This window comes from Symphalangus syndactylus, chromosome 2, assembly GCF_028878055.3.
Source record: "Symphalangus syndactylus isolate Jambi chromosome 2, NHGRI_mSymSyn1-v2.1_pri, whole genome shotgun sequence".
In the NCBI taxonomy this organism is placed as follows: domain Eukaryota; kingdom Metazoa; phylum Chordata; class Mammalia; order Primates; family Hylobatidae; genus Symphalangus; species Symphalangus syndactylus.
In genome coordinates this window covers 66,553,828-66,575,828 of record NC_072424.2, presented here as the reverse complement: position 1 = coordinate 66,575,828, position 22,001 = coordinate 66,553,828, and the positions used below count along the sequence as shown (strand labels likewise).

General features: G+C 33.3%; 1 protein-coding gene across 2 annotated transcripts in view; it reads left to right on the top strand.

Moving 5' to 3' along the window:
• RNGTT (RNA guanylyltransferase and 5'-phosphatase) overlaps positions 1-22,001 on the top strand; it is a 369,800-nt gene that overhangs the window by 185,831 nt on the left and 161,968 nt on the right. For both annotated transcript variants that reach the window (XM_055258453.2, XM_055258464.2), the window contains one exon: positions 15,790-15,890. In XM_055258453.2, coding sequence (XP_055114428.1) covers positions 15,790-15,890 — 101 coding nt within the window. The remainder of the gene's footprint in view (positions 1-15,789; positions 15,891-22,001) is intronic.

Here is a 22,001-nt window from a genome sequence, read left to right as displayed (position 1 = left end):
TTTCTAAGGTTTAAGGTTCAAGCTTTCATCAAACAGAAATGATCATTTTTAAAAAGAACCACTATCAAATTGAATTTTCCATCTCATTATCAGCTTCTATAATAAACTATGTTTTATTAGACTCCTATCTATATGGTTTTCAGTTCTGCGATTACATTTCCATTTTGAATTGCTAATTTTTGGCCATTCGTCACTTAAAAATGAATATTTTAACATGATGATTTGGTATTTTAACGTGCAGGTATTTGATCTTTTACATGATAGCTATTAGATTGTTTAATTTACAAAGTTGGTAGTAAAATGAAATCTTAACTTGTTTACTAGCTTTTATAAGTCGATTTTAGTGTGGATTTATGTAGCATATTACAGTTTTACATGTGGAAATAACATTAATTTTTAACCTTTTGAAAAATCAGCTTTGATTTTACTTTTATCATTTGGAGAAACTATGTTTCTAGACAAGAATTGTATGCCATTAATCTATCACTATGAAATAAAAACAGAATAGTGGATTGTATAATTGAAGTAAGAATAAAAATCTTGAAAGTATTTTTGTTTTATATTTAGAAAAATGGCTTTTCTTGTTGTACCCACTAACTCTACTATGGTTAGTAAAACATAATTGTTTCTATTGAGTCTAGAGTTATTTACTTTCAAGTAGTAGAGATATAATTGTTTTTTAATGTTTTCATCACTATTTTGATTTTCCTATAAGGTGGGTCAGCTTGATTTTATGTATCTGGTATTCATCAGTTTGCACAGAAATTTAGAGTTAGCTTTGATTTTAATATTGCATTCTTTTGAAATATTAATATTTTTATTAAATCTTTACTACTGCCAGGTATATTGAATGTTATGGATAGATTGTAAAATGAAAATTGGAATTAGCCTAATGCCTTGTCTTGAAGTACATGACAAATTAGAATGGTTTTCCTCTGTAGCAAGGATGTTACCATGGTGAGAGCTTCTGTTTCCATGACATTTGCTTGCATATTTTGATAGGTCTTCAATTGAAGAAGGGCTCTGTTTTCTGGCAGGCTGCAAAAGTGTCATTCTATCTTTTCTCAAAATGTGTTACTTTTATTGAAAAATATAATTTTCCAAGGAATTGTAATGGCAAAGTGCCAAGAAAGAAAATATACCTTATTTTATTTTTTTTTCCTTGTTCAGCTTTTAGAGCACAGCAAAATATTCTTAGCCTGCTTTGTGTAAGGAAGAAAAAGGAAAACATCATTTTCAAGTTTTTAAAATAAATATTTACTTTTTTTTGAAGTTTGTTGGCAAAATAAACAGCTACAGATGCATAATTTGTAATCAGTCTCAGCTAGATATAGATATATCTGTACAACTAAAAGGAATTGCTAATGATGATATATTGGTAGCAGAAAAAGGGGAAATAAATATAAATAAGGACTTCACAAAAATGAAAGAAGTGGTGAATTCCCAGAGGGTAAATATGCAGAATACCAGATCAGTTCTCATATAAATGATACATATTAAACACGTAATGAATTAGAGATAGTTCTTTTTATTAATAACTTAATGTTTAATGTTGAAACATTAATGGTAGATTTTTAAAATTGTCATTTTACAGTGGTATAATTTTAATTTTTAAACTAGATAATATAATCACGTGGTTCAGAAATTTTAACATGTATTTAAAAAATACATAGAAGAAAATCTCCCTCTCATACTTCTTCCCTAGTTTCTTTATATATATAGAAGCAAATACAAATGTGTGAATACATTCTTATTTTCATTCCACTTTTTCAAAAAGGTAGCATATTATTTTACACTTTGCTTTTCAGAATTTGTCCAGGTATATTTTTAATGTCTATCTTGTTAGCGCTCTGATTTAGGCATCTAGGGAGATATATTGGAATCATAGCAAAAAGATAGGGTTTATTAATTGATATTTCTTATCCCTTATGCTTATAGCAATTCCACATTTTAGAAGGAAATATTTAAAAGCACACATTTTGTCTGTGTAGGGTCAGAAAATTGATTTTCCTTTTGTTGTCAAAGTTCAGTGATAACTTTAGTGGCTCTTTCTACTGATAGACCAATTCATTTTGTAAGAGCTACAAACTGAAATAGTCTCTAAAGAATATGTATTTATACATGCTATTTCTTCTGCCTGAAACTATTTTCTTTTCTGTATTACTCCCATTTATCCTTCAACTATCAAGTTAGATATGCTTCCTTGAGGAAGCCTGGTTGTCTAGGTGAGCATGACTCTCCCCTGTGCCCCCACAGTATTCCCACTGGCCTCAAAGCACTTAACATGTATTAATTTTTAGTTATTTTAAAAATTACCATTTCTCTTACTAGATTGTAAGTACCATGAAGACAGAGACCATCTCTGTCTCATTCACAGTGATATTTTTAGTGCTTATAATAGTAGGGCGAATATTAAGTACTGTGTTGTACATGTAGGCAATCTGAATGTCTTAGTTCCTCAGATTCACTGTACTTTCTCTTGTAGCTACTTAACTCATCCTTATTGCCTATATAATTCTCAGCTTAAATTTTACTTCCCCTGGGAAGCTTCTTTTTATCTTTTTGACTGTGTTACATTTCATTTTCTTAGCTATTATAGCACTCTGAACTTCATATTTCATTAAATTCATCACAGTTTTTTGTAACTGCTTATTATTTATCTGAAACCCCCATTATCTTTATCTTACTGGCCTCTAGCACAGAGGTTGACACAGGCTTAGCAGTTGATCAATAGATATTGGTTTAAAAAAAAAGAATGAATGCATACTTTAGATCAGTGGTTCTCAACTGGCATGATTTTACTTCCCAAATAACATTTGACAGTATGTGGGGACATTTTTTATTATTTTGATTGGCCCATAGAGGCCAGAGATGCTGTTAAACCTCCTACATTGCACGGAACAGCCCCCACAACAAAGAGTCAACTGCCCCAATGTCAGTAGTATTGCTGTCAAAGGACCCTGCTTTAGACTGTGGATTTCTTTTTTGCTTTCTCCATATTTTCTTAGATTTATAGATTTATAAATTTATAGGGCTTTTGAATATACTTGAACAGATAACCATTTTGTCTTTTTTCTTTAAATTCTATATTTTGTGACAATTTAACTTTTTTGACGTATAGAAATTGTATATATTTAGGGCATACAGCCTGATGTTTTGATATACATTGTGAAATAATCACCACATTCCAGCTAATTAACATCTGATATCTCTGTCTACCTGCCATTTTTGTACCCTTTGGCCAGCATCATCCCATTTCTAGTTCCTTCCATTTCCAGGCAGCCACCATCCTAATCTCTGTTTCTATGAGTTTGACTGATTGAGATTCCATGTATAAGTGAGATCATGCAGTATTCCTCTTTCTGGCTTATTTTTGCTTAGTACAATGCTCTCCAGCTCCATCCACGTTACCACAAATGGCAGAAATTACTTTTCTGGGGTAAGGCTGAATAATATTCCGTTATATATACACTACGTTTTCTTTAACCGTTCATCTATCGCAGGACATTTAAGTTGCTTCCATATCTTCGCTATTGTGCATAAAGCTGCAGTGAATGGGAGAGAGCAGATATCTCTTCATGATCCTGTTTTCAATACTTCCAGATACATACTCAGAGGTGGGATTGCTGAATCATAGGGTGGTTCTGTCTTTAATTTTTTGAGGAACCTCAATACTGTTTTCACTAATGGGCTGTACCAATTTACATTCTCACCAGCAGTATACAAGGGTTCACTTTTCTCCATATCCTTGACAACACTTGTTATTTCTTGCCTTTTTGATAATAGGCATCCTCGTAAATGTGAAGTGCTGTCTTATTGAGGTTTTGATTTGCATTTCCCTGCTGATTAGAAATGCTGAGCAGCTTTTCCATAGGTCTGTTGGCCATCTACATTTCTTGTTTTGAGAAGTGTCTATTCAGGGCCCTTACCCATTTTTAACAGGTTATTTGTGTTTTTAATATTGAGTTGTATGACTTTATATGTTGAATATTAACCCCTGTGGATGTATAGTTTGCAGATTATTTTTTCTCATTTCATAGTTGACCTTTCACCTTATTCATTGTTTCTTTTGCTGTGCAGAAGGTTTTTAGTTTGATGTAGTCCCACTTGTCTGTTTTTGCTTCTGTTGCCTGTGCTTTTGATGTTATATCCAGAAAATAGTTGCCAAGACCAGTGTCAAGAAGTTTTTCTTTGCTTTCTTCTAGGAGTTTTACAGCTTCCATTTTTGTGTTTAAATGTTTAATCCATTTGAGTTGATTTTTGTATATGGTGTGCACCTTTTTGTCTTTCCATTCACCCCGTACAATGTGGTAGTTAGTATATATTTTGGAGTCTGGAATAAAATACTTGGGTTCAAATATCTTTTCTACCAATTTCTTTATGACTCTGTTTTGTGATCCATGAGAAAAGGGTACTATGTTAGATTGACCTACCTCATGGAGCTATTTTGAGAATAAAGTGATTTAAGAGAACTCAAAGCAGTAACTGGTGAAAAGTGAAAACTCAGTCGATGTTAGCCCTTAGAAGTTATTACTGCCTTTATTATTCTGTGTAAAGGGCATAGTAGGGGATAAGACTAGAGAGGATGAATAAGGCTAGATAAGCGGGTGGGGGGAGGTGGTCTTTTGTTGTTAGGTTGAGAAGCTTGTATTATTTTCAGTAAACCATCTAACCAGGTGGATTCAGGATCAGTTGTATTTGATAGGGCCGGTTGTTAATAGGGATAACAGTTAGGTTGATCACAATAGCCTGGGTGAAAAAGTAATAGAGATAATTGGTGGAATATGGAACTGGTAGAGACTGCATCAAAGATGATTTGAGAGTTTTGAACCTTTCTGGTTAGGAGCATTATGTTAATCAGAAATGGAAATCAGAATGGAGATGAACTAGTTTTTTGTTTAAGAATATAAATGATTCAGTTTTAGATTTAAAACTTTAGGCTGCCTTTAGGATACTAATGAATAAGCCAGTGCCTGACATACTTTTATTTGGGAGAAAGTTAGGACGAAAGATGAAGATTTAGGAGTAATTTTCATTGTAAGTATATTTGGAGTTTTAGAGGAGTGGATGCTGTATAATGTGTAACAGTGAAAAGGCAAATAATAGATTCTTGAAGAATGTGCGTTCGTAATTGATTCCATTGTTTTACTGTCTCTAGTAGCATTACTGCCTAGGATTTCTGAAGTTTTCTTTAAAAATAAATGCTGTAATAAAACTAATATAGTGAGGACAGGGATCTTTCTTAGCTTCAGATGTGATCTTTGTGAAGAAGGCATTATGTCTTAAGTTTTACTGTAGAACCTGGTGATAACTACGCACATTTTACTAGTGGAAATAATAGAATAACATAAGCCTGCAAAGTGTTTTTAGATATCTCTGGTCTAGATATCCTGTTTTAGGCAAGCAAAATGCTATTGCATTTTTACAAATGAGATAGATAAAGCCCACTTTGAACTTGCTTAAAATAATTACGTTGGTAGAGGCAAAGAGGGACTAAATATGTTGCTCCTTTGCCGTTACTAATGCTAGCTTCATTTACATCAGGGTTTCTCAGCCTTGGCACCGTTGACATTTTGGGCTAGATAATTCTTTGTTGTGGGCAGCTGCCCTGTGCTTTGTAGGATGTTTAGTAGCATATCTAGCTTTTAACCACTAGATGGCAGTAGTACCCCCTCCCCACCTCTTGTTCAACCAAAAATGTCTCCACGCATTGCCAAATATCCCTTGGAGGCAAAATCTCCCCTGGTTGAGAACCAGTGCTTTACACCACAAATATATATCACGTATACCTCCAGTTAGCTTCCTCTCCACCTTAGTTTTACAGACTTCTCTTTGGCATATGGCCATCTTCTACCTCTAAGCCAGGTCTGTCCTCATCTGGTCAGCACTTTCTTAAGCATCTTATTTTGCTGCCTGACGTTTACATTTATTATGTTTTTGACTTTAAGATGGCAATGGATATCTTGGGGTTATATTGGTAATTACGTTTACACCTAATATATCCCCAGTTTTTTTTTTTGACAGCTTACCTCATATAATCAGATTTATTTCTATAAACTAAGTATTGTATTTATCAGTTAACTATAGCTCTGATAATTATTTTAACCTAGATACATGCTGGTAAATTGAATTATATTACTCTGACTATACACGAGAACATGTAGAATTGTGTTTTTATATCCTTCTTTATAGTTCAGCAAGATTCTGTATTTCAAGTTTGATAAATCATAAATATTTATTTCTAAAAGGCTTTTTCAGTTTCTGTATTTGTAATATATTTGCTCTTATTATTTTGGGGATCATGAAAAAGGGATTATTTGGTAGTGATTTATGTATATAATCTTTCATAAATATTGTTAGCTTATTTCATAATCTCAGATATTTCATTTTTAAATTAAGTATACCTGAGACATATTTTTGTAGTAAGTTTTGAAATTCTGTATTTTAAATTATTTTATTAAAGTATTTGAGCATTTTACTAGGTGTTTTATAGGCACAAAATTGATGTGATTTTTTTCTGAAGTAGAATTACATTCTAATGGGTATTTCAATATATTTTACTCATAGAATCTGTGTCATTGTTGAATCTACATTCAGTAACTGGGAACTACAGTATTTTTAAAATACCACTTTCTAAATTAATTAATTATTTATTTGAGACAGAGTCTCACCCTGTTGCCCAGGCTGGCGTGCAGTAGTGTGATCTCAACTCACTGCAACCTCTGCCTTTCAGGTTCAAGCAATTTTCCTGCCTTGGCCCCCCAGGTGGCTGGGACTACAGACATGCGCCACCATGCCTAGCTAATTTCTGTATTTTATTAGAGATGGTGTTTCATCATGTTGGCCAGGCTGGTCTTGAACTCCTGATCTCAGGTGATCCGCCTGCCTTGGCTTCTCAAAGTGCTGGGATTACAGACGTGAACCACTGCACCTGGCCCCATTTTCTAAAATTTTGTAATCATTAATTTTCGTAAAGGTGCTTTGAAATTCCTAATAATATCAAGTCTAGTATTCCAAATTAATATGAATGATTTGGTGTGCAATGAGATGAGGAGTTACTTAAGTTTCTGAATTATTGCTGTGTAAAAACAGAAGAGTTGATACATGTTGTTTTCTTATTAGGCAAAATTGAGTCTTGATTTCCAGGCAAGAGAATGTGAATGATATTTAATATCTATTATACAAATAAAATTACATATTAAAGATTTTTAGAATTTATCATTAGGTACCTATTAGGAGATATTTTAAAACTATACCATCATTCAACTTTTCTAGATTTAATAACTTGGATTGATACTGGTTTCTAAGTGGTCTTGTAGTCAATTATTATAAACAAGTAGGAAGCTGAACTAAATGATGATTTGTCTGTAAGTATGAAAGTTCCTTGGCAGAGGTTGCAAATGCGGTGGGATGTGCATAGTGTGTTTCAAGCTACACAAACTTACTCTTTTTCTTGAGCCTATTCTGTCTTGCTGACACTCCTTTCTCCCCTTATTTTTTTTGACCCTTTACTACTGTGATGAGCCACTGTTACTTAAAGACCTGTGACTTTTCAGTCAAATAAGCTTTACTAGGAAAATGACTATATTTTATCAGATTCTGTTCATTAATGGGTTGACAATGGGAAAATGTTGCAGTTTCAACATTCCAAAAAAACTTATATCGAAAGCCAGTCTAAAGAGATTTATTTGTGATTATCCTGAAGCATGTATGTTACCTAAATAAATCTCTCAGGGCAAATATATGGAAGAAAATTTCCACTGAAAAATTATATATTTGATTTTATACTTACTCATGCTTCAATACAAAACTTGAGGGAAAATAATGTGCATTATTTTCTTACACGTGGCACAGTTAAAAGGTGTTTCCTATCAATTCCAATGATTTTTTCTTTCTTAGCAAAACTTAAGTTATATTGAATCGTCATTGTATGGACTTCCGTTTGAAATAAGCAATCCTGTGATTATGATTTTTGCAGTTTTAAATAATTTATAAAAATCTGTTTGAGCTGGGTGCAGTGGATTGTACCCTTCATCTCAGCTACTCAGGAGGCTGTGGTGGGAGAATTGCTTGAACTCAGGAGTTTAAGGCTGCAGTGCTATGACTGCACCTGTGAATAGCCACGGCATTCCAGCTTGGGCAAGATAGCAAGACTCCATATCTAATTTTAAAAATTAAATTAAAAATTTGTTAGAATGCAATTTGACTTGGATAATTAAAAAATACTAATATTGAGACACTTAGCAATTTTTCCTAAGTATTTTTCTTATAATATGGCCCCACCCTCCATAATGCACACACTGAATTGGGAGACTTGCCTCTCCTTTAGCACATCTTATATTTTTCTACTTCTGTGTTTTTGCTCATATTTACTTCATGTTGCAAATCTGCATGAGTGAATATTACCCATCCTTCAAGGCTTACAATGTTCATTCCTCTGTAATCAATTTTAAGACACTCAGGTAATACCTTTTCTTTTTTTACCGTGTACTCAGAATACATTTAAAATCCCCAAGCGAGATTTATCCCTGGGTTACAAGGTTGGTATAAACATATGCAGATCAATCAATATGATATACCACGTTAACAGAATAAAAGCTAAAACCACATGATCATCTCCACAGATTCATACAAAGCATTTGGCAAAGTTCAACATCTTTTATGACAAAAACTTCCAGTAAAATAGGTATAGAAGAAAATTTTCTCAACACAAAGGCCATTTATGAAAAGGCCACAGCTAGGATCACAATTAATGGGGAAGAACTAAAAGCTTTTCCTGTAAAATCTGGTACAAGGCAAGGATTCCCCTTCTTGGTGCTTCTATTCAACATAATACTGGAGCTACTAGCAAGAGCAATCAGACAAGAAAAAGAAATAAAAGGCATCTAAAATGGAAAACAAGTAGTAGAATTATCTCTGTTTGCAGATGACATGATCCTATATGTAGAAAAAGACTGTTATATTAAAAAAACCTGTTAATTCAATAAAGTTGTGAGATGCAAAGTCAACATACAGAAATCAGTTACATTTCTTTACACCAATCAATAACAGCCTATCTGAAAAGAAAATGAAGAAAACAATCTCATTTACAATAGCATCAAAAATAATAAAATACCTAGGAATAAATTTAACCAGGATGGAAGAAATCGAAGATGATAAAAATAAATGGAAAGATATTCCATGTTAATGAGTTGGAAGATTTACATTGTTAAGATGTCCATACTACCCAAAGCGATATACAGATTTGGTGCAATCCCTATCCAAATACCAATGACATTTTTTACAGAACTAGAGAAAAACAATTCTAAAATTTGTAGGGGACTAAAAACCCTGAAAGAGCCAAAGCAATTTTGAGAAAGAAGAACAAAGTTGGAAGCATCACACTTCCTGGTTTCAAGTTATATTACTAAGCTCTAGTAATTAAAATCGTGTAGTACTGACATAGAAACATACACATAGACCAGTGGACCAGAATAGAGGGCCCAGAAATAAACCCAAGCATGTATGTTCAAATTTTTGACATAGGCACCAAGAATACACAATGGGGAGAAGATAATCTTTTCAGTAAATGATGTTGGGGAAACTTGAATATCCACATATAAAAGAATGAAATTGGACCCTTATACCATACACAAAAATCCACTTAAAATAGATCAAATACCTGACTGTAAGACTTGAAACTGTAAAACTCCTAGAAGAAAACATAGTGGAAAAGCTCCTTGGTGTTGGTCTTGGCAATGATCTTTTTGATGTTACATCAAAATCTCAGGCAACAACAGCAATAATAGACAACTGAGACTACATGAAACTAAAAAGCTTCTGCACAACAGGAAACAATTAACAAAATGAAAAGGCAGATTGGGAGAAAATATTTGCAAAACACATATCTGATAAGGGGATATCTATAATATTAAAGGAATTCACAACTTAGTAGCAAAAAACAAAACAAAAACAAATAATCCAAGGACTTGAATAGACTTTTTTTTTTTTTTTTTTTTCCAAAGAAGCCATGAAAGTGGTCAACAGGTGGCCGGGCATGGTGGCTCATGCCTGTAATCCCAACACTTTGGGAGGCCAAGGCGGGTGGATCACCTGAGGTCAGGAGTTTGAGACCAGCCTGAACAACATGGAGAAACCCCGTCTCTACTAAAAAAAAGAAGAAAAAAAATACAAAATTAGCTGGGCATGCTGGCACATGCCTGTAATCTCAGCTACTTGGGAGGCTGAGGCAGGAGAATCACTTGAACCTGGGAGGCAGAGGTTGTGGTGAGCTGAGATTGTGCCATTGCACTCCAGCCTGGGCAACGAGAGGGAAACTCCGTCTCAAAAAAAAAAAAAAAAAAAAAGGTTAACAGATGTATGAAAAGGTGCTCAACATCACCAGTCACAGAGAAATGAAAATTAAAACGTCATTGAGATATTACCTTATGCATGTTAAGATGGCTATTATTGAAAATACAAGATAACATACAAAATAGTTGGTGAAGGTGTGGAGAGTGAGGGTGTCCCACTGTTGGTAGGAATGTAAATTGGTACAACCATTATGGAAAACAGTATGGAGGCTCCTCAAAAGATTAAAAACAGAACTATTATATGACTCAGCAGTTCCTCTAAGTATATACCAAAAGAAATGAAATTAGTACCTCATAGAGATATGTATGCTTCCATGTTCATTACAGCATTATTTCCAACAGCCTGCATATGGAAACCACCTAAATGTCCTTCAGTGGGTCAATGAATTAAGAAATTATGGTGTATTTAGGCAACAAATGTTATTCAGGCTTAGAAAAAAAGATCCTATCATTTATAACCACATGGATGGAGCTGGAGGGCGTTGTACTAAGCAAGATCAGCCAGACACAGAAAGAGAAATGGTGTGTGATTTCACTTACATGTGGAATCTCAAAAAGTTGAGTACGCAGAAACGGAATGCAAAAAACACCTATTATGAAGCTACTTGGTTAATAAGCTCTTTTAAATGGGGGGAGAAACAAACTCAGTTGGTAACTCATTAATAACAACTTTTGATTATAGGTGATAAACTAATTCTGTACCTCCTTATTATAATTGAAACAGATATAAATTACTGTGTCTGTTCTAACTGTACAGTCTTCTGTGGTTAGAAATATGAAAAAATTAGCAAGCTCAGGTCAGAGGGAGAGCATGCTTTTTGTCCTCCCTCTCAATTGTGGGTATTCAAAGGGATTTGTTTTGTTGAAACTAGAAGCTACTGTTCAGGACTAGGAAGAAGGTTACCACTGCTGGGGATGGGGGAGTTGGGGAGATGTAGGTTAAAGAGCACAAATTTGCAGTTACGTAGGCTGAATAACTCTGGAGGTCTAATGTACAGCACAATGATTGTACTTAATAATATTGTTTTATATACTGGAAGTTTGCTAAGAGAGTAGATTTCAGATGTTCTTGACACACATGTACACACGTACAAGGTAACTGTGAGGAGATGGATAATGTTAATTTGCTTTACCATGGTAATCATTTCACTATGTATATCAAACAGTGTGTTATAATGTTATATACTTTACATATCAAAAAATTTCAATTAATTTTTCATTCTGTTGAGTAAATGCATTCCAATTAGGATACCTATAAAGTGAATATACAAATATATTGATTAGTATGATTTATTTATATTTACATATTATATACATTAGGAAGTTATAATGCTTAAGAACACAATTATTTACAAATAATTATCTTGTAATTATTTGTAAATAAATTATTTACAAAGCTTTTGTTTATTAAAATAATTTTTATAATCTCTAATTACATGGACAGTGTTGTACAACCACCTCCACTGTCTATTTCCAAAACCTTTTCATCATCCCAAACAGAAATCATTTAACCACTAAGCAGTAACTTCCATTTTCTTCCACATTGTAACCCTGGGTGACCTCTAATCCACTTTCGGTCACCATGGTTTTTTTCTGTTTTAAATATTTCATGTAAGTGGAATCATACAATATTTTCCTTTTGTGTCTGGCTTATTTCACTTAGCATAATGCTTTTGAGGTTCATCCATTTGGTAGCATGTATCAAAACTTCATTCCTTTTTATATTTGGATAATGTATGTATATACAACCTTTTGTTTATCTACTCACCTGTTGATGGAAACTTGTATTGTCTTTACATTTTAATTTTTGTGAAGAATGCTTCAATGAACATTGACATACAAGTGTCTGTTTGAGTAGCTGTTTTCAGGTTTTTGGAGTGTGTACCTAGAAATGGAACTTCTGGGTCATGTGGTAATTCTGTGTTTGGCTTTTTGAGGTACTGTTAACCTTTTATCTATAGTGGCTGCACCATTTTACATTTCTAACAGCAATGTGCATGTTTTGATTTATCCACATTCTCACCAACACTTGTTATTTTCTGTTTTTTTTTTTTAAATTGTAGTCACCCTAGTTAGTATGAAGTGGTATCTCCATTTGATTTTGATTGCATTTGTTTAATGATTAACGATAGTGAACATCTTTTCATGTGCTTATTGGCCATTTGTATATCTTCCTTGGAGAAATGTTTATTCAAGTCTTTTGACTTTTAAATTTGGGTTTTTTTGTTGTTGTTAAGTTGTATCCATTTTAACAATATATTCTGGACATAAATAGATATATATCCAGATTTATATCAGATGTATAATTTGCAAACATTTTCTCCCATTCTATAGGTTGTCTTTTCACTTTCTTGATAATGTTCTGTCATGCACAAAGGTTTTTAATTTTGATTAAGTCCAAACTATACAGTTTTTCTTTTGTTGCTTATGCTTTTGGTGTCAAAACTAAAAATCTGCTGCTAAATCTAAGATTGCAAAGCCTTATGTTTTCTTCTAAGACTTCTATGGTTTTACATGTTACAGGTTGTTTATTCATTTTTTGTTAATCTTTGTATATGGTATGAGGTAGACATTCGATTTCATAGTTTTGCATGTGGAAAACCAGCTGTCCCACCTCTCTTTCTTAAAGAGAGTATTCTTTCCCTCATTGAATGGGCTTGGCATCCTTGTGGAAAAGAAATCAATTTGCTATAGATGTATGACTTTATTTATGTACTCTTAATTCTATTCTGTTGGTCTTTGTGTCTATCTTTATGCCAGTACCAACTGTTTTGATTACTGTAGCTTTGTAGTAAGTTTTGAAAAGTAAAAAGTGTGACTCTTCCAATTTTTTTCTTTTTTCAAGATTGTTTTGACTCTTTAGGCCTGTTGAAATTTCACTTGATTTTGAAGAGCACATTTTCATTTCTGTGGAAAACGCTGTTGGAATTTTCATAGAGATTGCATTGAATTGGTAGATTGTTCTGGGAGTATTGGTATCTTAACACATTGAGTCTTCCTATCCATGAACATATGATTCTTTCTTTTTTTTTTATTTAAAGAAAACAATGTTCAGTTTACAGATGATTCACCTTGGTTAAATTAATTCCTACATATTTTGTTCCTCTAGATGCTATTGCACATTTTTTTTTTTTTTTTTTGAGACAGAGTTTCACTCTGTTTTTCAGGCTGGAGTGCAGTGGTATGTTCATGGCTCCCTATAGCCTTGACCTCCCAGGCTCAAGCAATCCTCCCACCTCAGCCTCCTAAGGAGCTGGGACTACAGGCATGTGCCACTATATTTGGCTAATTATTAAATTTTTTTGTAGAGATAAGGTCTTGCTTTCTTGCCCAGGCTGATCTCGAACTCCTGGGCTCAAGCTATCCTCACGCCTCTACCTCTCAAAGTGCTGGAATTACAGGCTTGAGCCACTGTGCCTAACCCTATTGTAAGTTTTTAAAAATGTCCTTTTCTTTTTTTTCTTTTAATTTTTATTGCTGGTGTATAGAAGCAAAACTGAATTTTTATGTTGATAATTTCACCAAAAATAGTAAATTATTAGGAATACATTTAACAAAAGCCATGTAAGATCTCCATACTGAATACTACAGAACATTGTTAAGATTCATTTAAGGATGAATAAATGGAGAGACTGACAGTGTTTATGAATCAGAAGATTCAATTTGGTTAAGATATCATTTCTTCCCTAACCTATTGATTGATTCAGTGTAATCCTCATTAAAATCTCAGCAAGCGTATTTTTCATAGAAATTGGCAAGCTGATTTTAAAATTTATGTGGAAATGTAAATGCTACATAGCTAAAAGTGTTTTGAAAAAGAAGAATAAAGTCTGAGGACTTACACAGCCTGTTTTCAAAATGTATAAAGTTATAGTAATTGAGACTATTCTATTAGCAGGAAGAAAGACATATAAGTCAATGCAACAGATTAGTGAGAAAAGAAATTGTGTGTGTGTGTGTGTGTATATATATATATATATATATATATATATATATATATATATACACATATATATACAGTCCTGTGCTTCATACCATAGAAATTAATAAAGCTGAAGTGGTTTCTATACCTAAAAATAAGAGCTGAAACCATAAAACTTATCTAAGAAAACATAGTAGAAAATTGTAATGACTTTAGGAAAATATTCCTTAAATAGGTCACAAAAAGCACAAATTATATAAGTTTTAAATGGATAATTTTCACATTACTAAAATAAAGAACTTTGGTCTTCAAAAGAAATTGTTTAGAAAATGAAAAAGCCAAAGAGTTGTAGAAAATATTTGTAATACATATATCCAACCAAGACTATTTATTTAGAATATGTAAGTAACTTCTTACAAGGCAGTAATGAGTCAAACAGCTCAGTGCAAACAAGAGTAAAAGATTTGAACAGACACTTCACCAAAGAAGGTATACAGATAGCAATAAACAAAAGAAAAGATCATCACCATCTTTGTGTCATTAGAGAAATGCCAATTAAAATGATGAGGCACACACTTTAGACAGGCTAAATTAAGAAGACTGACAATGCCTAGTCCAAGGCAGATATGGAGCGAATGGACTTCTCATTCATTTCTGGTAGGAATAGAAAATGTTACAGTTTGACAGTTCTTACAAAGCTAAACATGCATTTGCCATGTGATACAGTCATTCCACTCTCCTAGTTATTTACCCAAGAGTTAGGAAAACATGTTGATACAAATGTTCAGAGCAGCATCATTCATGATAGCCAAAAACTGGAAACAACCCAGATATCGATCACCTTGTAAATGTGTAAACAATTTGTGGTATATACATACAGTGGAATCCTAGTCAGCAATGAAAAGGAACATACTACTAATATACGCACCAGGATAGATTCATCTCAAAAATCTTATGTAAAGTATTTCTTTATTTTTTATTTTTAAAGTATTTCTTACGTAGCTAGAAAAGGTACAACCATAGTCGTAGAAAGCAGATCACTGTTGCCAGAATGCCGACGGAGGGAACTGACTGCAAATGGTAGCAGGAAACTTTTTCAGGTCCTTGAAATGTTCAATATCATGATTTTGGTCATGGTTACATAACTGTATATATTTGTCAAGGTTTGTTGGTTAATTTTATTCATTATAAATTATCCCTCCATAAAGCTGAACAAGAAAAAAAGCATTTTTAAAAATGAAGATTCTTTTAAGTCATAGGAAGGTTGGATAGAATCACTGGTTTTATTCTTTTTCTGGACTTTCACAAACAAGGGTCTACATGTCTTTGGTAGGAAAAGAAGAAAGGTCATCAATAAAGAAGGTAGATATCTAGCCTCACTTGTTGGTTGAAGATTAAAATTATGTTTAGAAAAGAAGTAATTTTGCTTAATAAAAAGTTACATTAGGTTTCATACATTGAATGTTTAATTTTTAGCTTCTTAGTAACAACTGTCATCATTTTAATTGGCTTTAGAAATATAAACCTGGTCGATGTGATGATATTTTGAAATGGAAGCCTCCCAGTCTGAATTCTGTGGATTTTCGTCTAAAAATAACAAGAATGGGAGGAGAAGGGTAAGTATGCACTTTTGTACTTTTTGCATGAAATAATACTGTTTGTGTAAGGCTTCACCTTTTACAGGGTATTTCATGTATACTTTATAATATTTTAAAGAAAGAAACAAATACTTTATTTTACAAAATATTTTACATATATACTTATACATCAATTTCATTTTCAGAGATTACTCCTTTGACCTGTGTAAGCTAACATTTAGCAGTTTCCTTTAAACTTTACTGATCTTTGTTTTAAAATCATTTTCATTAATATAATAATGTATTATTATATTAATAATAACAATATAAAAGTTAATAATAATATTAAAAAATGAACTTTGGCTGGGTGTGGTGGCTCACGCCTGTAATCCTAGCACTTTGGGAGGCCAAGATAGGCAGATTGCTTGAGCTCAGGAGTTCAAGAGTAGCCTGGGCAACATGATGAAACCCCCTCTCTACCAAAAATACAAAAATTAGCTGGGCTTGGTGGCACATACCTGTGGTCCCAGCTACTCGGGAGGCTGAGGTGGGAGGATCGTTTGAGCCTGGGAGGCAGAGGTTGCAGTGAGCTGAGATTGCACCCTGCTGCACTCCAGCCTCGGTGACAGAGTGAGACCACTTCCCCCCCCGCACCCCCCCTCCAAAAAAAAGAACTTTGTTAAATTGTAAAGTGAAAATTCTACTAAATTTTGAGATTTTACTGAAAAATAATTCTCTTATATGAATTATAGATCTAGATATAAGATATGATCATTGGAATTATAATTAAGCATATCGAAATAAGTCTTTTTTACTTTGAAGGAAATTACTTCATGTTTGCATTTGCAGAGCAAATATTTTCTATACTTTTGTAGGGTAAGTTCTTAACTGTTGACTTTCATTAAGATTTTTCATAATGTTTATTAAGTGTTAATTTTTTAATTTATTGGTTAATCTTTTATGACTTTTTTGGTTGCTATCTTAGAATAAAAGATGCTTTAGCATGAATATTTTCAACATTTTTCCAAAGCCTTGTTTTTATTTCACTTTTGTTCTATAAATTTTTAAGTATCTTGGCTAAGTAAATACATTACAACAAAATAAGCAATCTTTAATCAAGGAAATCAGGAAGAGAAAGTAAATAAGATAATACTAGCAGAGAGATTAAAGCTTACCAGTGCATCCTGTGAAATTTTTACTTATCAAAGGTAAAGCACAGATAGAATTTTTGCTAGCTGATGGAACAGGGGATATATGGAGTCCAGACTCCAAAAGATTAAAATATATTAAGAAACTATGCATTGTCAAAGAAAAGAAACTGTGCATTGTGGTGAATCTTAAGTGAAAAGATGGGTTTAATAAAGCATGTGGGTATTCGTTTTCAAACAACAGGGTATTTAACATTTTATTTGAGGCTGGGTGCAGTGGCTCATGCGTGTAATTCCAGCACTTTGGGAGGCCAAGGTGGGAGGATCACTTGAGGCCAGGAATTTGAGACCAGCCTGGGCAAAATAAGGAGACCCTGTTTCTAAAACAAACAAAAATTAACCGGGTATGGTAGTGCATGCCTGTGGTTCCAGCTACTTGGGAGGCTGAGGTGGCAGGATTGCTTGAGCCCAGAGCAAGACTCTATCTCAAAAAAAAAAAAAAGAAAAAGAAAAAAGAAACACACACACACACTATCCCTAAATGTTTGTGGCTTAATTTACAATTGGGACTTAACGGCAAAAAGTTGTTAGAACAATTATCTGGAACCCCAAGAGTATATTGAGCTCTATATAAGTCTGATTATAATCCAAGGATAGATAAATTTGAGGCTATAGGAATAGGTGGGATACACACACATGAATGACTTTCAGGATAGTTTCAAAAATATCTTTCTCTTATCTAAACATTGGATAAATATTGATATGTTGAACATTCAAGATTAGTCTTCCTGACAAAGTGCCCAGTGTACAGATTTTCTCAGTTGCCAGTCAAATGTGGGATTGTTTATCACTAATCATGCAAGTTGGGTGTAGGTTTGATATGTTCTTCTGGAAGTGCCTTATAGAAGACCATCTCACTATTAGAAAAATTGAGGCTAAGAAACTAATTCTAGTGGGGCTACACTGTTTTGTTTTTTTTTTTTTGACACAAGTGAATACAGTTCTTTGAAAAATAAGACTTCAAAGATGAAGTAAAATTTGTTAAACTGCTTCATTACTAAATCTTCTATTTTTCTTAATGCTGTATTTATATTTGGTTAAAGAGTATAGACTCTTGGATTGTTTCATTGGGTTTTTTAAAAATAGCTTACTTTTGCCTTTTACAGTCAGTTCTTAGTGGCACTTAAAGGCTTCATGAGGCTAAACATAGAATACTCATTTCTCTAGTAGTAAAAAAATGTTATTTTTTCTGGCAGTTTCCTATTGTAATTAAACATAGCATGATGTAATTCAGTTTAGTAGTTTGTCATCCTAGTTTTGCCTTTATTCATAGTACATTTTAAATATATTTTATTCTTTTAAAATTTTACCTGTTTAATGTCTTCTTCCTAAAAAATGGAATTACTTTTGAGTCTAGTGCATCTTTAAAACTCATCCAAATGTTACTCTAAGGTGATTTTCAGATAGGAATATGCAATTTACATCAGTGTACGTACATTATTTGTGTAATGGGAGTCAGTTTTCAAAAATTGAATATTCAGTATGAAATATAACATGGTAACTATTACATAAAACATATTCAGTTAGCCAGAGTAATATGCTTTTTCTAAATGTAAAGAATGTTGTGCATTATAGCAGTCTTTACTGAATAAATGAGTTTATATCTAATGCTTAGCATTAACTCAGTATTTTAGAGAACATTGTAAGAAATATGCTTATAATAGTTTGAAAGGGGAGTAGCTATGTCTCTGAATCATTAAGCAGGCACTAGTGAAGTGGGACTAAGCTATTAAAACACCATGAGAGAAGCTCATTTCTTTGATTGTACTTCCAAATATTTCTACAAAGCCTAAAATGGAATAGAATATCTTGAAGGTGTAATATAAATAGTCGTCTTTGAAAATGACTACAGTAGTTTTCTAAGAAATGAAGACTTAGGCATTCTAGGTATGTTTTTGAGTTTGACTTTAATGAGGTGCTAATAGTATAGTTTTCTGTTAGATTGAAATTTCGTACAAATAGAAAAATCTGTTCTATGTGTTGAGTGCCCTGTTGATGGCAATTAAAATCTATACTTTGCTCTTTTCATCTCCTGTTATCATTTCTGAAAATTTGAGATATATTAACTTAACATTGATTTATCATGGCCTAATATAACTTTTGTATATCTTAGCAATTTATATTGTGTTGAGTTTTATACACAATATAGATTTTCATCTGAGAGCTATTCATTGTTTTAAAAATATGATGGCTTTATATTAACTAACTTATGACCTAAAACCATGGTCATTGTCAAAAGCTAGAATTACAAAAGTAGTCTGTACTCTGGAAATTGCAAACTCTTGAGTACAATGTCAGTGATATATAGTGATTGGTATAAACTTATTATTTGTATAGAATAGTATTTTAGAGTACAGGTTTTAAAGCTGGACTGCCTAGTTTATCTCCTTACTGTCTGTGTGATTGAGCACATTACTTTTTTCTGTGTGTCAAGTTCTTCATCAATAAAATGAGTTGGCCTCATAAGACTTTTGTAAGGATTAAATAAGCTAATGTTTGTAAAATGTTTAGAACAGAACCTGGTACATGGTAAACGTTTAAATGTTTGCCATTATTTTTATTGTTTTAATCAAAACAAATTTAAAAGTGTGTCTTCCCTTCTTGCTGCTTCTGCAATACTATCTGTTACTTGCTGCACTAAGTCCAACTTTCTGTGTGAATCATTTCCTATTTGATTCCAACCTCTGTTAATTTTCCCTTTTAAAATGCATATATCTTTAGCTTATTTGTGTAATTTATCATAACTGTTAAACACCTGGAGAGCAAGAGCACAGCAAAGTCAGTAACTTTTCATTATAGAAGTTTTTGTAACAAGTCTCTTAAAATAACCTTGACAGTATATATACTGGTATATATAGCATATAGTGGTTAAGAACATAGGTTATTGGCCAAGTTTGCCCAGAACCAAATCCAAGTTCCACTACTTATTTGCTGTGTGGTCTTGTTACTTAACCTACCTAACCTTCCTCATCTGTAAAATGTCCACAGGAATAATGTTTATTTTGTAGATTTGTTGTGCTGAAGATTTATTTATACTCAATATTTAATTGCATGGGTAAACAAAGTAAATATGTCTGCCTTTATAGAATTTACAAGCTAATGGGCTAAGATGAAAAAATAATACTGCTTTATCAGGTTTTGTGGGGAGTAAATAAATGATGCATGTAAATTCAGCATAAAACTCAATAAATAAATGTCTGCTTTAAAAAATGGTTATAGTTATTAATTGAACCTCAGCAGAATATATGGTTAAGTCATGGATTAAAAACATACTCTATTATCAAGTGGAAAAAAAAAGTGCCCTGAATGAAGAAGCCTCACTTTGCTGTGAAAATATAAGAATTTTTGTCCTTCTAATAAGAAATATACATTCTAAAACAAGAATGAAATGTATTTTTTTTTTTTTTTTTTTTTTTTTGAGATAGAGTCTCACTCTGTCTCCCAGGCTGGAGTGCAGTGGTGAGATCTCAGCTCACTGCAAGCTCCGACTCCTGGGTTCACGCCATTCTCCTGCCTCAGCCTCCCGAGTAGCTTTGACTACAGGTGCCTGCCACCACGCCTGGCTAATTTTTTGTATTTTTAGTAGAGACGGGGTTTCACCGTGTTAGCCAGGATGGGCTTGATCTCCTGACCTGATGATCCGCCCGCCTTGGCCTCCCAAAGTGCTGGGATTACAGGCGTGAGCCACCGCACCTGGCCCAAAATGTAATTTTTTACCTATCACATCGGAAATAATAACATTGTCCCTTTTGGTTAGAATGTGAGCAAATAGGTACTCTCCTAAACTGTTTGGTAGGAACAGAAGTTGGTACAACTCTTTCAATGGGCAATAAGGTAGTATATGTCCTGAGAAAATATGCTCCAATTTTGTGAAAGGAGAGATGTTGTTTGTCTTCTACATAGTTGTATTCTTAGTACATAGCATGGTGACTTGTTTATAATAGGCACTCCAGAAATATTCAGTGATGGAATGTATATACAAACAAATAAGAATATGTAAAAGTATGTGTATAATAATTTTATTGAAGCATCATTATAATAGTGAGAAACTGGAAATACTCAATGTCTTTTTCACTGTAAAAGTCTTTTGTAAAATATAGTTGTATACATGTGTCTTCCTGTATGTGTTTCCAGGAAAGATGCTAATAGTATTCTAAAAATCTCTAATAGTATCTTTTAGAAATTGGTCTAGTCTGTTGAGATACAAGATTTCCTAGAGCTTTGAGGTTGAACTCAGACCTAGCATCTACATTTGTTGTTTGATTTTACATTCACACATAGTTGTGTGATGTTAATAGACATACCAGTTTGGATTTAGTTAAAAACAGAAACACAGCAAATATTTTAACAGAATGAATTTAGTGTGAAGAATTGTCTGTTACAAAAGAACTGAAGAGATGGAAAAGTCTTGCAGAGGAAGCAAGCACTGCAGGAAGCGTCTACCATGCAGCGAACTGGGGTAACAAAGAAATGAGGGTAGATTATTGAAATTTAGAAGATTGGAGAAGGCCTTATAGGGTTCATAAGAAGCCAGTTGCTGCCCAGCTGTCATTCTTGCCACAAGATCTTGGAGGAAGGATTCAGAGGCTCTAGACAGTTGATATACTGCGTTATAAGGCCCAAGTGGCAGAGCAACTTACATACAGCCTGAACTTGCTGCAGAGCCATCTTTTGCTCTGATTTCAACTTAAAAATGGTAGCCTAACAGGTTCCTTGGTCAATGAGTTGGAGTACTGCTTCAAAATCCACAGTGATTTTTAATCTTTGTAACGTCCTTTTTAGTATCCACTGATAGTGCAAGTACAGTAACTTGTCTCTGACACCTTGGAGAAGCTATCCTGATAGGCTTCCAACCATTGGACCCCTAGAAATCTTACTTAGGCAATGGACTCTTAATTTTTGTGGGCTTTATGTCTTCTGTCTTACACGTGTCTTAGTAAGA